The 16,994-nt window shown below is 40.8% G+C and overlaps 1 protein-coding gene across 1 annotated transcript in view; it reads right to left on the bottom strand.

Moving 5' to 3' along the window:
• LOC138794197 (CUB and sushi domain-containing protein 2-like) overlaps positions 1–16,994 on the bottom strand; it is a 294,292-nt gene that overhangs the window by 220,035 nt on the left and 57,263 nt on the right. Inside the window, exon 2 of the mRNA XM_069972974.1 lies at positions 3,661–3,877. Within this exon, the coding sequence (XP_069829075.1) occupies positions 3,661–3,877 (217 nt within the window). The remainder of the gene's footprint in view (positions 1–3,660; positions 3,878–16,994) is intronic.

Below are 16,994 nucleotides of genomic sequence, written 5' to 3'. Positions count from 1 at the left end.
GTCATAAAGAAAAGACTGAGATGTCTCCTTTGCTATGCCCTCACAATGCCCACTTAGACTGATGACTGAATAGTTGCTGGGCTTTTGCCACCCAAGGGAACATCCCTTAGGCTTTACTTCCTAATTTGCATAAAACTCCTAAAGCTTATATCTCAGAGCTGGGCCAACACATTAAAAATAAATATTTCTCCTGATTCAGGTTAAACAGCCCTAAACAGTACACAGACTTTACTTTAGTCAGCAAAAAGCTGCCGACAGACTTGCTTTAAAATTTCACACAGAATCCACATCTAAAATCCATGTCAAGTTTAAAGGGATTGTCCATATTTGTATTTCAAATCAATTGGTTTCAGAAAGTTATATAGATTTGTAATTTACTTCTATTTAACAATCTCAAGCCTTCCTATACTTATTAGCTGCTGTATGTCCTGCAGAAAATGTTGTTTTCTTTATAGTCTGACACAGCGCTCTCTGCTGCCACCTCTGTCCGAGACAGGAACTGTCCAAAGCAGGAAAGGTTTTATATGGGGATTTGCTGCTGCACTGGACAGTTCCTGTCTCAGACAGAGGTGGCAGCAGAGAGCACTGTGCCAGACTGAAACGAAAACACCCTTTCCTACGGGACATACAGCAGCTGATAAGTATGGGAAGACTGGAGATTTTTAAACAGAAGTAAATTACAAATCTATATAGGTTTTCTGAAAACAGTTAATTTGAAAGAAAAAAAAATTAATGCAAATTTACATGCAAGTTCCTATTAATTTTAATGGGTGAATTCATGTAGAAACATAGTAGTATTACTTATTCCTTATTTAGTAAAGTCAAGATTTCACTAAAAACGCCACAGAGGATAAAGGTAAGAAAATGATCTTCCTCCTCAGTATTCCGTGCACTATGGGAACATAACAGCAGGTTAAAGTCTTCTAACCTGCTGTTAGTTTCCCTTTAAAGTCGGCTTCCAGATTAGTGGTACATTAGTGACATACTATACAGCTGGCTGTAAGCTGCAGGCTACACGCTGATGTAAAACAGCAAAAAAGCTGCAGAGAATGAGATTTTCCTCCAGCCTTCCTGATAGCTCTTCAGGTGTCATAGAGAAATTAATGCTGTATTCAACTATATTAACCTGTGCTCCTCCAAACTAGAGATCCATTAGCACACACACCTCTGTAACATCTGCCGAAGTACTCTTCTCTCAACTTCCCCTGCGTAGGTGTCTATTGGCAAACCTGTCCTCTAGCGGGAGAGAAAGCCCAGGTGCGGGGGATTTTGGATTGCCAAATTCAATCATGATGGAGAAGTGGATGACACAGCTTTTAGGTGATATATTTGTAAAGGACCACAATATTGCATGTATAAATAGATACCTATTTGCATACATGTATACATAATTAAGTAGAAAGCCTCCTAATGCACCTGTTCACAGTTTGGGATAAAGTGGATTTGCTCTCTATTTAATTCGCATGCGTTCGTTGTACAACGGATAATTGATCGACATTGGACATGAATGAGAATAGGCTGCGTACCCTTAGGGTGAGACAACACAGACACAATTCATAACAAATTTCTGATGAACTCCTACTGTTTGGGTAGCGTTATTTTATAGGGTTTTTTTCAATCAGTCCTGAATGCTCTTCAGGAAACAATTCTGAATATTGTCAGGGCTGAAAATGAAAAATCCATAGTTTGCTGCTTCAGATATGTAAAACGCTATGGCTACATAGCGATGCGTATAGCTATTGATCCGGGACATTTAGAGCTTACCTCTACTCTAAAGGTACATAAGCTATTAGAACTGGGAAATGCATTGTGTGCAGTTCCTTAATATACTCACATTAACCTCTGCCTCCTGATACAGACCCATTTACACATACAAATGCTGCCTTGTAAAAAAAAAAAAAAATCAAATTCCCTATGGATTGCCCTTGGAGTCTATTAGCAAACCATCTTACATGACAATATATGATATTCTTTACATTGTGTATGGTGGATAGAATGTAAACATGTAGCTATTGGCACACTGTGAGAGAGGTTGGTTTCTGATAGCATTTATGTAGCTTTGGACAAGTCCTACACCACCTCTAAAAACAGCCATCTTAATGATCAGCTGTGTTGTGCACTATATATAAATAAATGCAATTTTATTTATATGTATAAATAAATGTAATTTTTCCTCCCAAAGAGGCACTATCGGGGAAATTTATCAAACATGGTGTAAAGTGAAACTGGCTCAGTTGCCCCCAGCAACCAATCAGATTCCCCTTTCTTATTCCTCACAGATTCTCTGAAAAATGAAAAGTGGAATCTGCTAGGGGCAACTAAGACAATTCTACTTTACACCAGTTTGATACATCTCCCCCTATGTCTTATTTTCCGAGGATGTCTTATTTCTCTGCCCCAACCTCCCCTCTCGGCTCTCTTCCCCTGGCCTCCCCCTCAGCTCTCTTCCCCTGGCCTCCCCCCCAGCTCACTCCCTGGCCTCCCCCGGGGCTCTCTCACCATACTGACCAATGTCCCAGCAGGACCAGGAGACCAGGAGCGTGCGGCAGTGCAGCAGGATGTGCGTTGTGCGGCAGGACATTTGGACGGACACTAGCTGATCATAATAGGTCCTTTTTGGGCGGTAGCCCGGGGCCCTGAGCTCCTGGGGGGCCCATGGCCACAAATCCGACTTTTACTTTCAGTGGTGTATTGTCTCCTGGCTACATTTCTGCCAGATTTGCAAATAATTGCTGCTTTTTTACCACAATTTTGCACAAATCAAGGCATCATGATTAGAGCTCAGCGAACCGGGTTCGAGTCGATCCAAACCCGAACTTTCGGTATTTGATTAGCTGGGGCTGCTGAACTTGGATAAAGCTCTAAGGTTGTCTGGAAAACATGGATACAGCCAATGACTATATCCATGATTTCCACATAGCCTTAGGGCTTTATCCAAGTTTAGCAGCCACCGCTAATCAAATGCCGAAAGTTCGGGTTCGGATGGACTCGAGCATGCTCGAGGTTCGCTCATCTCTAATCATGATATTATCTATCCTGCACACTAGTGCTGCCATAGTTATAGTGGGGTGGTGGGCCCAGGCTTGGTGAACATCCCGGAGCCTATGGTAAAGTTAATCCACCCCGACAAGGGGGCCATGGACCAGTTTGCCTGTGGTGTCGGCTGTCAAGGTCTACAAGGGATTAGGTGCTTGGGGGGGCTGGGTCGGGTGGGTGGTTAGTGGCCTTACATATCGGGAGTGCCTTATTTTCAGGGGGTGCCTTAGTTTAGAGTGGGGGTGCCTTATTTTAGGGGGAAGCCATATTTTAGGCTAGTTGGTAGGCTAGCTGGGGTGGCTTATTTTAGGAGGATGTCTTATTTTCGGGGAAACACGGTAGTAGTGGTAGCATTATTACACTCCATCTGAAAGAAAATCACCAACCAGTTGGCCATGGGAAAAAATGTGCAGCTTTGAAGCCAAAGAGTAAACGCCTATATCCGTACAGTATATTCATTTCTTAAGGACAGAGGAATAGGGAAGACTAGCCTGATACTGACTCTATGGACCCCACAATAGTCAAGTAATACATATGATTCTAAGTATAAAGGTACACATGTTTTTTTATATGCTTTTGAATTCAAATATCATCAAGTTTAGAATGTCACACTTTGTACTTTACCTTGTCCTTAGGTTTTCAGCTAGTAGCTCTCCATCATATACAGATAGGACATCAAAGTCTTCTTCTAAGGCAAATGAATGGAACCACAACTGTATTCGATTTTGCGCTTCTGTACTAATAGTCCAAGTGCAATTAGCATAATTTGGATATCCATATGGGAAACCTGGACTTTCTACGGTTCCATTTGGTTCTTGATGGGTGAAACTGCAATTCTGACCTAGTGAAATAAAAAAAAAAACATTAATGTAAGTTTAAGTTATGTTAATGTAAAGAGCTAAAGTTAACATACATACATAAGAATTGACACAGCAAATGAGTTCTTGATGTATTTTAATTTTTTTTTAATCTTCTTTTCTCCGCTCACCAATTATTTTTCCATGATGGTAAATAGGTGGTCATACTTGCTATCAAATACAATTAGGGAGATTATTAGTATAATACAATCATATTTAATGAGGCGCATTATAGAACAACATAAAATAACTAGGCCAGAATATAATAGACTTTATAGTCTTATATCACATACTGTATATTAATACCCCAATACACAGAACCATACTTTGCGTTAGTAATTAGAGATGAGCGAACCTCGAACATGCTCGAGTCCATCCGAACCCGATCGTTCAGCATTTGATTAGTGGTGGCTGTTGGATAAAGCCCTAAGCTTGTCTGGAAAACATGGATACAGCCAATGACTATATCCATGTTTTCCACATAGCCTTAGGGCTTTATCCAACTTCAGCAGCCACTGCTAATCAAATGTCGAACGCTCGGGTTCGGATGGACTCGAGCATGCTTGAGGTTCGCTCATCTCTTAAATACTAACGCAAAATATGGTTCTGTGTATTGGGGTAAAAATATACAGTATGTGATATAAGACTTTAAAGTCTTATGAGGTTCGTTCCTCTCTATTAGTAATATAACACTGACCCATTGCTCTGTGCTATATAGAGATTGTTTCCATTTACGTCATCTTTTTTTGTTTTCCACTATAAACCTGTTCTAAAAAAGGCAAAATGCTGTGGCAACACACTTTGAGTGAATGTTTTGTTGCATGTCTAATACAAAATATCTCCATAGAAACAAATATTAGTCATCAGCACTATTTAAATCAGTAAAATGTAAATCTGTATTAGAATTTTTAAGGGGCCAAAAATTACCCTTCCCCTTTAAGTACCCTTCCCCATAGGTCTTTGCTATGTTCCTCTGATTATCCAAAGATCAAAAGTTATGCCCTATCCCAGGTACCCTGGCTATGGGGGTAAGCAGCAGCCAATACTCTATTCATTCTATAGTGTTTCCAAACATTTACCTTGGGGGTTGTTATCTACTATATTAAAGGGGTTATCAAGCTTATATATTTTTTATATTTATTGCTGAATTGTCAGTACACATAACAAACAAGTTACCTCTCCTCACTCCCCTGGTGTCCCGATGTGGCCTCTCCATTGACCCCCTCTGACTCCTTCCGAGACTAAGTTGTCTCAGGAATGACAGCCCGCTCAGCCAATCACTGGCTAAGAAGAGACAGCGTGGCGGCCAGTGATTGGCTGAGCAGGCTGTCACTCCCGAGACCGTTTCAACTCTTAAGTAGCGAAGCTGCAGTCAAAGAGGGACACTAGAAAGGCCCCTTTGGGACACTCAGGGGCTACAAACAGTGCAGATAGATGTATGTATCTAAACACTAGATAACCCCTTTAGTACATATGTATGTACTGTAATAGGCATATGTTACAATAAGTAGTGGGGAAATAGTGAGATAGTTGAGGCTTGTATTCCCTATGCAAGTCATTACTTTATCTATGTCTTAATGGTCATTGTGACTCAAGGGTTTCTACAGGAACTCCTTATGCTTCAAAGGCAAACTCTGTAAAAAGAGGGGCTACTAGGGATAGTGTAACTTGTAGTTTTCCATTTGTACACCCTGTGTACTGATGGTGTCTGATGGTGTTTTGGGGTGTCCTTCTTAAGTATCAAAACAGGCAAGCTTTAGGCTGGAGTAGGGTAACCCGAAGTATTAGTGTCTCTAGGGCCCCTGGAGTTGTTCCTCTTTACTTCAGCCCTTCTTGTCACCAGTCTCCTGCCCTACTCCATTATGTACAGTAGGTAGTAACAGAAGTAAGATTTAGAGGTAAGAACATGCATTCACTTGTGTAACCAGTACTGCAATTCCCAACAATGGGGTATAAAACTAAATATTCCACACTTCTCTACAATACACTCCACATGTTAGGATTCTCCACTGGCTGAGACTATGCTCACACAATGTAAATTAATGGGAAAATTATGGCTGTAGTTTTCGGCATGCATTCTTTAACACTGGTTTCAACAGAACAATGGCCGCTGTTGTGCACACTATTTAGCACACAATGGCCGTTTTTCTACGTCCCCGTGCAAATAAATGCCATGTCAATTATTTGTGGCAACTGTTTTGAAACAACGGTCGTAAATAATTGACAGTTCACACACTGTGTGGCTGTCATGTCGGCCGTAGTGTGCATGAAAGTCATTAGTTAATTGACTTTCGGACACACCTATACGGTTGGCAATTTAAAATGGGCTCTAAATAATGTTTCTCTGGCTGATACTGCATTCCTCTGGCCGATACAGTGGCCGTTGTTTGGCACCACAAACAACAACCATGTCAAACAATGGCCGCTGTTTTACAGCATCTGAACATAGCCTGAGTGTGATTTTGTAGCTCTGTTCCATTGAAGTTTGTAGACAAGGGTGGTGATGTTTCGTCTAATCCTGGATAATCCCTTTAAAGTACTATTAAAACTCTACTACTGTGTTGCTGATAGCAGCATAAACATGAGCTTTCCTTTGTGATTTAGTGACCCTTTTTTAACTAGCACTTGGACTGCGATCATGTGGCCGGTAGTCTCGGACCATATTTTTGTTGCAAGATTTTTACAAGATTATTTCAGACTTCTGCATACCGACCAGCAATGTGGGCAAGTATTTCACCTGCATACTTACAGGGAATTTCTAGGAGTACTATTCTTTTAAAGTAAATTCACTCTAGAATTGTGTACAAACACTGATGAACCGTAATGACAACAAAGATATACGTCCCTTCAGTTTATTTTCTACCATCACTTTACAGATTTATAGCTTTTCATATAAACACCCGAAAACTTAACTGGCATTTTGTTATATACTAAATGAACCAAATGAGTAATGGGACATAGAGGTTATTTTCATTTACTCTGACACATTTGTATAGTATATTTTATGATTCTTCTGTTGATTAAAGCACACCTCCAGCCAAAAATGAGAACTTGACTACGCTCCCAAATCCTTATGTGCAGTTGCTGTCTGCCATGTCTCTTGTTAGTTCAACTCCTTGGCTCAATACTTCAGTTTCTGAACTAGAAAATGAAGCCTTAATTGGGCCATCTTCTCTGCCACCAGATATCCAGAAGCATCCTCTACTCCTTCAGCTCTCCTCAAATCAAAATAATATAAGAGATCCATTATCTATAATTTATCTCACTCCAAAGGATAGGGGACCAGTTTGAGACTGGGGGGGGTCCGATCTCTGTGCTACCCAGGGGTCACTAGATCTGTGCCCCAGCTCCTTTGTTTTGAATGGAGCTGTGGGTCAGCGATCGACTTTGAGCTCCATTCATTCTCTATGAAGCCGCTGAAGAAAGTCAAGTACAGCACTTGGCTCTTTCTGGCGACTCCATAGAGATTGAAAATAGCAGCAGGTCACACAATAACCTACAGCTCCATTCATAACAAAGGACCTGGGGCACCAATCTAGAGATGCTCGTGGAGCATGGAGGTTGGACCCCCACAATCTCATACTTGTCCCCTATCCTCTGGATAAGGGACAAGTAACGTTAAGTTGGAAAAATCCTTTAACACCATTAACCTCCTCCTGCCGCTGCACTGTAAATTTATGTTGCTGCAGCCTATGTCCTAGGCTGCAGCAAGGTTTATTCATGTTCCCTGGATGATACAGGCACAGAAGCTGTGCCTGTGTCATCCACGGCGGGTTCCAGTGATAGCCAGGAACCTGCCGCAACTGTCAGCACCCAAGCCGTGCTCCGGTGCTCACAGTTGACCCTACAGATACTGCGGTTGTCACGACCGCAGCATCTATTGGGCTTCAGACACAGAATTCTCCCTCAACAGGGGACACGGGAGGGGCAGACATTGGGATTTCAACTCATGAGATCATTATGATCTCATAAGCTGAAGTAAAAAAACAACCTGAGCATTGAGGCATCAATGACTCATGGTCGTGAAAGGGTTGAACAACAATATAAAATATGCATATAAAGAAAGACATAGGACGTTTATGTTGTGTTAATGGTGTATTTTTGCCCCGATTTTACTAGTATTTTTCTGCAATTGCACAATTTCTGTCAAAATCGCTGCAAAAACAGATCATTAACACAAAATAAGTGTCATTATTGGCCAAATGAGCATTTATAGTAATGCCTGTTCTTGGTCAGTGGAAAAAATTAGAAAATGGATGATGTGCGGCCAACAATCATAAGGTATCCGGCTGTGCAAAAGTTCCAACCTGGCCTGGGAAAGACTCATTAAACAAGCTCGGGTCATCAAGCTCAGTGCCCATTATTGTCCCATGCTGGCTAATGTAAAAGAGCATTTCTGCTTCTCCTTCTTGCTGAGTAGCCTTCTGGCTTTGGCTCTAAAATTTGCTGTGGCATTTTTCCTGTCAGCCTTAGGGCCTGTTCCCACTAAAGAATCGGTGCCAAGATTCTGTGCAAAATACCCCCTGTGCAGATTCAGCGCCAATTCTTTGAGCGAAGAGGCATGGAGAGCAGGGGCGAGCGAGCCCTCCCATTTAAACTGATAGAAGGCAGAATTCGACATTGACCCCCCCGGATTTTGTAGTGTGAGCGGGGCCTTAGCGAAAATGGGTTAGGGTGGTGTATAGCATTATTTGTGTGCCACTTTGCTGAGTACTCCAAAGAAGGGACCATAGCACTTCAGTAGGACCTCAACAGCTGGGTATCATATTGTAGATAAATGAGTTGTACTGTCTTGGCACATGATCTTTTTGTAACATATATAGTTATATATATCTTTGTATATATATGAATTGCTATATGAGCACTTTAAACCACTATAAATGATTCAAACTCTAACTTCGAATCCACTCTATAAAATAACTAGACATTAGCTATACATGCACAAACACTTATTATTTTAATCATTGCTTTCATTTAAATAATCTATCTTTAGACTGAAAATGAATATCTTAGATGAGTCTCACCCAGTAGATTAAATGGGTCATACTTCAGTGCGTAGGCTGAGAAATCCATTTACATCCCTCACATATACTAAGTAGTCTTCCGCCACTATTTCAAAATAAATCATCTTATATAGTTACCTTTATGTCTAAATTACAGATACAAAATGACTTGGGTCTTTAGTCATATTGTCTAAATAATGTGCAGGTGAAAAATCTTCACCAATTCCCATGTCTCATCCATCTCCCTGTAATCGCTGAGCCTAATTTCACAATGCATGCAGAGAATTGCAGCTTATTACTGAGCTGATAGAAAGACTCTAGCGTTGGGCTTCCACTGGGCGGAGGTGGAATACACATGGGAAACACAAGTTCCTTTCATCTATCTCACTCTTGTTAGAAAACAAGTGGGTGCGGACTCTGATGGTATTCCGATCTCGACTTATTTGCCTCATCTAATAATGTAACTTAATAAATATTAACCCATTAGGTATATAATGCCTACAGACATGTTATGTTAGCTATACTTGTGTGACATAATGCTGTATTATATAATTTTGGGGCACATTTTGTGTGGTGTATGTCAGGTGTAAGCTCTGTTCGCCTGATCAAAAGCCTTATTTGCGTCTGTTATTAACGATAGACGGCCATCATTTGGTGCTAAAATGACGGCCATCATTTTTAAGTAGTGGAAACATAGCCTATTTATTTATTTAAAAACTTTTTTTTAATTATTTTTTATTACACTTTTGTAGCCCCCCTAGGGAACTTCTATAAGCAATACCATGATTGCTCGTAGAGATCACTGCAGTGCATACATACTTCATTGATCGTCGCTCTTAGCATTCAATTGAAATAGACTGCTGAAGGCAAGCTTCTAGCAATCGCCAATCCATGGCAGCATCCAAGGCCTAGCAGAGGCCTCATCACTGTTAGTACAACAGAATCGCTATGTGATTGTGGGAAGCCAATTCATCCACTGCAGAACTGACAACATTTAAAACAGCCAGCAATGAAGATTGCTGGCTATTAGCTGCGGTCCCTGGCTGGTATCAGCTGTAAAGAGTACCACTAGTACATTCTTTATTGTTTTTACATGAATAGACCAACACCGGCGCGGGAATGCCAGTGCTGAAATCCTTTTATTGAACAGCCACCCGGTTCCTGCGCAGGGCACCGGTCTATTGCCAAGCACCAGCTGGGCATGAAGCACTAGAGGCTGGCCAGCCCCCAGTGTGACGATCTGCCCTTCCCTCTTTGACGCGGGAGATCGTCCCAATGGTGCTTTATGCTCGGCACTGGAGGGGAAATTGTTCAGTGCTTCATGCTTGGCACTGGCAGGCACGACTGTGGCACCGGCATCCCTGCACCGGCGCTAGTCTGTTCATGTAAAAAACAAAAAACTATGTACTAGTGGTACATTTTCTTTACCTTTTTACCAGCCAGTGCTTGGCAATAGACCAGCGCTGTGCGCGGGAACTGGACAGCAGTACAAAAAAAAGGACCACTGCACCGATAACCCTGTGCTGGCGCCTGTCTATTCGTGTAAAAAACAAAAAAAGCAATGTACGAGTGATACATTCGCTTTAAAACTGAAAGTGCATGAAGATTTTTAAAATAAATTGCCTGTTGTATTACACATTTATTGCATCAGATTGTATTCATTTGCCTCAAAATGGATGTTTTTTTGGTTGTTTTTTTTTCTAATCCCAGATAAACACTTTAAGAGGATAGACAAATGGGACATAAATCCATAAAATAAATAAATTAATAAATTAAATGGACGCTTGAAAAACGTGTTAATGATGCAATCAGGAGTGCAGATCTATTCACATAATCAAATAAGTTACAATGACCATAAAATACTAATAATAAATCTAACCAAACTTGACCTTATTCAAAAATTACTTATGGTAAAGAACACAAGTCAACCAAGTTTCCATCCTTCTGTCCTTACCCCTATTATACTATTATATTAACACCCACAATGGCCAAGTAATAGTAGAGTACAACAAAAAAAATTGTCAAAGCCAAGCCAAATATAATAAATTTAAAGTACAATCAAACCTACCTACCTAAAAATTACTAGTATCTACTACATCCCAAGTAATCACAATAGCACAGGAGGAAGGCAGATACAAACATCTGTAAAATAACAAAAAAATATTATACTGACATCTGCATGGCCAGGCAGTGAAAAGAAAAAAAAAAAACGATGGTGGTGAAAAACAGACATACCTCTAATATTATAACTAACTAGTCACCTTCCTTCTTTAGGTTAAAGGAACTGTCATGATGTATTTAGGGGTAAATGGTCCAATGACTTGATTAAATGGTATATATTTTGAGCACTATATTTTTTAATATACTTATTTCTCTTATGGACAGATTGATACATGAGCTTAATAAAGATAGCACTGCCTTGCTGTCATGCCACTATTAATAAATGAACATTTCACCGAGCAAGAGAGAAGATAACTTGCCTAAATTACCTTTAAACAATTACTATTTTATCCACTGACGTCAGAGCTGATAGGTTACAGTTACTATAAATCATCTATATTTTTATCATTTATATTGGTAAGGAATTTCCCAGCTGCTCAATGATTTATATAGTATTACTCCTAGTAAATTAACTGTTACACATATAGCAGTACAGTTTGCACGGCCTGTTGCTAGTACATTATATTCTAAAAATGCTCTATAAGTTAAAGTGGTAATCCACTCAAACATTACTTTTGATATGTTGCTGCCCATGGTGAGACTAACAATTCATTTTATGCTTGTCATTATCTATTCAGTCTCCTTCTCCCAGTTCTGAGCTTCTGCTTTCTGCTGAAGACACAAATAACTGGATAGTAAGAACTCTACCTAGTAGTACAATTGGTATTGTGGGTGTATTGCGAGTGCACTACTTGGTTGGCTCCGGAAAACCAATAAATTTTTAGTAGTCTCTCTAGCATACTCTAGCATAGGAGTTGCAATAACTTGTTGAATACAATATAGAGACGCACTGTGTTTCATATATATCATTAGTCCTCATTTCTCACCTATTTTGTCCACATTGGATGCACTGAGAATACCTCCGTCTCAGCAGCAGCTACAGGAGAAACGCCCAGCAAAGGGTGATTACCTGGCCACATTGAGAGAGGCAGCCAGCTTCCAAATACACTGCCTAGAATCTAACAGCTCCCGACATAAGAACTCTGCCGTACACCCCCAAAAAAAGCTCCTACCGAGACATCTACCAACGGGGGACGCTGCAAATTCATCTATATGCTCCCCACAGTCTACGGCCGTAGACAGCGCAGACCTCGAGCCACGGAACTGGTGAGAGGTGGACATCCACCAATTCTTTATATGATATACATCTTATTTATTAACGAAAACAACAATCAATAACCATTACAATATATATCAGAATATCAAATAGTGGACTGACAACATGAACATTGGCGACCTGCAAGGGCCCTGCAAAGTCACCAATAGATAAAACTATGTATTTCTCTATGGACATCACAAGAATCATGCTATAGATATTTGATATTTTACAGATACGTACGCTTTTAACCTTGTATGGTTTTTAATCGTTGTTTTGATCTATGTGATAATTTTTATTTTTTTTTGCTCTTTGTGATAATTTTTGCATGTATTTGGTGTGATATACGCTTTAGTAAATTTTGCTGATATATTTACCATTATTGTTTGCATTTTACACTACCATAGTAACGCCATATTGTTTCATAAGATAATATATATTGATCTATGCCATACTAAAGAGTTATGCTTTAATCGTTCTAAGAGGGTATGCTAGAGAGCCTACTAAAAATACACAAATAACTGTGTGTGAGATTTTCTCCCCTTCTCCCCCACCTTCTTCTCCCTTTTGAGTCAGCTGATGTAAACAAGTCCCTGTCTGCAACTTTGTAATGCTGGGAGGGATAATCACAGTGGCCCAGATTTATCAAAACATGGTGTCTATAGGGAGCTGTAGGGAGTAGGGATGGTCCTAACCGAGTTTGGTTCGGGTTCGTGCGAACCCGAACTCTCGGTAATGACTCCCGCTATCTGCCCGCTCCGTGCAGCGGACGGATCAAGCAGGAGGACCGCCTGGAAAACTGGGATACAGCCATAGCCATAGGCTGTATCCCAGTTTTCCAGGCGGTCCTCCCGCTGTATCCACCCGCTCCACGGAGCGGGCAGACAGCGGGAATCTGATGCCGAGCGTTCGGGTTCATACGGAGCATGCAATATCAAGGGAACAGCATGTTGAGTATAACTTTTTTTTATTATTATTTCATCACAGTAAATTGAGTGGTGGACCTTAAAGGAGCATGGTTTCGAAGTGGGGACACAAAGGGGCCATGGCTTCTAACAGTAGGCACTAAAGGGGATAAAATTACTAAGTGGGGGCACTAAGGGGCCATGGCTTCTAAGAGTAGCCACTAAAGCGGATAACATTTCTAAGTGGGGGCACTAAGGGGCATAAATTCAAAGTGGTGGTACCATGACAATATTGGAGGCACATAAGGGGTACCCTTATTTTGAAGAATTCAAAAGGGATCTACTAACATTGGTGGCTGTAATTGAATGTCTCTTCCTGACTATATCTTCTGATCACAGCGGGTCTCGGCCTCAAGACATGTCAAAAGGTATTTTTAATGACAGTGACTCTTTAACGTTCTTTGCTTCTTTCATACATATGCTGTTTTCATTTATTTATTTTTTAGGGTGGGGGGTATATGTTTTGGAGCTTATGCCACTTATCATTTAATATCCTAGCTGAAGATAAGTGAACCTCGAGCTGATTTCGCTCAGTGTGAACTGGCCCTTATAAGACAACTCCTTTCTTGACACCAAGTTTGTGCCTCTACCAAACAGCAGTGGCAAACGGCATTGCAAGTCTAGTAACTACACAGCAGAGAAGCCAGGAAGGAAAGGACTAATGTAGAATTGGTTTTAAACCCTGACTCTACTATATAAATGTTCTTGCACTAATCCAATGAACTCTTAAGTGCCATACACATCAACAACTTTATTCTGCTCAATTTCATTCCACCTTTTAGTTCAGGCATAGATCCTCTGAATTTAGGCCAAAACTGGGAGTCATTTTCCATACTTGCATCCTCTAATATCTTGCAGGCCTGGATTAAAGCTAATGTCTGTGACTATAGTTAGGGCTGTTAGAAGACGAGTGGCTGTGGTCCTTGATGGAAGGTGCCATTTGATTGACATAGGTAAACAGGTTTACAGACTTCAGTTGCAGTAACCCAGCATGGCCATTACACAGTGCTACAATCCTGCAATCTCTCTACCTTGAGAGTTGCAACATCCATGCAGAGAACTTGCAGCGGATTCAGGGGTCTGCCCAAAGAATTGACATGGGCGGATGGCGGAATCCGACTGGGCATAGAATGTAGTCTATGGAGTGGACGGAGAGTCTATAGGACGCATGGGGGCAAGCGGCGGAATCCACGGGATGTTATCCACAAGAATTCCGTAGTGTGTATGCACCCTTACAAAGATGTTACTATTCTAATGTGGATTGGTGTATATTTTGATCCTTGTATACCTTGTAACTGATTTATTAAAATGTACCACTCACATAGTGATTGCAATTTTGCAACTTTTACATCTTTTTACTTAGATGCAAACAAATTCACCTGGGAGTGACCAGACATAGGACTGCACCAGTATTTGCAACTTTTTAAAAAGTTGCAAATGATAAATTGGGCGCTAGTCCTAGATTATGTTTTTGGGTGAAATCTCAAAACAGGCAGGGTAAAAAAAAATTTTTTAAAATATTCACTCTTCAAATACTGGTTCATATATAGAACTTAGACCAAAAATGGTCAAAATCACCTAAAAATAGGTGCAAAGCCCTTGATAAATTCCCCCCATTGTCTTTACTTGCACAGATTGCTTGGTTGTCTTCCTTATCAAAGCATTTGGTCCTCCAATTGGTGCGGTACTAGGTCATCTACTGTATACGTGCAACAGCCAAGAGTGAGCACCTTAACACAACTAAGAGAGAGCTAGTGGGAATGCTGAAGGTTCTAGTCATCTGCTTATGGCAGTATGGGGAGCTGGTCGATCTTTTATGCCGTGTCCCGATACTCGTTTCTCAGCAACTTTACGTGTATGGTTGTTGTGTGGCGCAAAAATCTATCGCTAAACTGTACTTGGGTATCATATATATTTTGTGTAAAGGACTGTAGATAGCCGATAGAGCCTCGGCGCTAGACTTGTAGAATGCACTCTCCGGTTCCAAATGTATTATTAAAATAACTTGTTTTATTGAGCAACGCGTTTCGGCGACGTGCTGTCACCTTTATGAAGCTCAGAAAGCCGCTCACAGCAGAGTATAAGTGCCCTTCTGTGTCATTTTATGTTTGTCCGTTCTTTGCTCATATATTTTGTGTATATATTGTTACTTGTAATGCTGCTACACACTGATTAACAGCATACACTAAAGGATGTTGTCAATGAATGGGTTAACATTTCTGCTGTGTCTTTACCACACCCATTGTCACATGAATGTAAGTAAGATGTTTTGGTCACATCACGTGTCAACATATCTCGTGCGCGCAAGGTGACATGACTACTTATGTTTGGATGAATGTATATAAGAAGAAGGGAACATAGGTACCGGAGGATGGGGGAGGAGGGTGGACTGAGGAGTCAGGGAATGCCCCCAGGACACCATAGGGGCTCATTTACAGATATCCTTTAGAGTAAAATACTGGAAAACAGAGCCATGCAGGAAGATGAGATCAAGGCTTCTGGAATCAGCAGCTCAAACAATACCGCTACATTACAGCAGGTTCATATGTACGAACCTGCTGTTAGTTTCCCTTTAAAAAGAACATTAAATTACAGACAAGTAAAACCTTTTATTGTCCCCATGGATACAACCACTTCACATCTGAGGAGGGTGATGTTGATGAAGGGTTTACGGCTGGCACTTGTTATGAAGACAGTTAAGCAAATATCATACATGACACAGGTCTTGAAGAGATGTTATTCTGTGGTGTAACAAAAGAAAGATGTTTCAGGCAAACATCAAAGCATGTTCTATTTGAAGAGCAAATAAATCAGGATGCTGTGCTTCACTCCAATAGTGATGGACCTATCTAATGCAATAAAAGAAAAGAGCATAGCCATGGAGATAAATGATAAAATGCTTAAGAGGGGTGCAGCTGGCTGTAAACAATGACCTTCCACTGATTAAAGTGAATCTACCATCCTGAATAGAGTGGCCCCGTCTTCTTTTTGAATTGCGGCCCGGTTTCCTGCCCAGAGCCGGAAGCACTGGAGTCGGGCCCACCTGCTCCTAGTGTGACCCCCCTGTGGCGCGGCTCCATTGATTCTAATGAAGCCCCTTCAAGAGGGCAGGAGGTTTGGGCGCACTGGGGGCAGGCGGGCCCACCTTCAGTGCTCCAGGTCGGGCCAGTACCTGAGAATGGTACATTCGCTTTAACTCTTCATTCATTTTATATTTCCATGTATGTTGTGTGTTTTTCACCACTGTTAATATTTATAACATATAAAAGAACCACAGCTAATGTAGTCAATACAGTAACTGAGTTAATCTCATTGGAGCTGTGAAGACATTCTTCTTGTTTTACTGTGTGTAATACATCATATTTCTGTGCTATTATAAGTTAAACACATTATATTGCTTTACATGAATAGTCTGTTTTGTGTGGTTTTTATAAAGGTGTTTTTATGTTTTGGGCTTTCCTTTTCTTCAGTACTATAGTGGGAAAAATCGGATATTTCACGTAGAAGAGCTTGTCTTGGCAAAAAGCTACCTGGAAAATTGCACTATGTTGCTTCTGCACATTGGAAGACAGTCGTCTATATCCGTGCTTTCATGTAAAGTGGTAGTGTCAAATTTCCGGCCAGTCATGTCTACTTAGGCCCCAGAATATTGCTGATTTCAGGAACAGCATTTAGGGGGAGATTTATGAAACTGGTGTACAGTAGAATAGTCTCAGTTGCCCCTAGCAACCAATCAGATTCCACTTTTCATTCATCACAGACTCTTTGAAAAATGAAAGGTGGAATCTGTTTGGTTGCTAGGAGCAACTAAGACAAT

The sequence above is a fragment of the Dendropsophus ebraccatus genome, chromosome 5, assembly GCF_027789765.1.
Source record: "Dendropsophus ebraccatus isolate aDenEbr1 chromosome 5, aDenEbr1.pat, whole genome shotgun sequence".
Classification (NCBI taxonomy): Eukaryota; Metazoa; Chordata; class Amphibia; order Anura; family Hylidae; genus Dendropsophus; species Dendropsophus ebraccatus.
The sequence above is the reverse complement of the archived record's forward strand: the minus strand, read 5'-3'. Positions and strand labels throughout refer to the sequence as shown.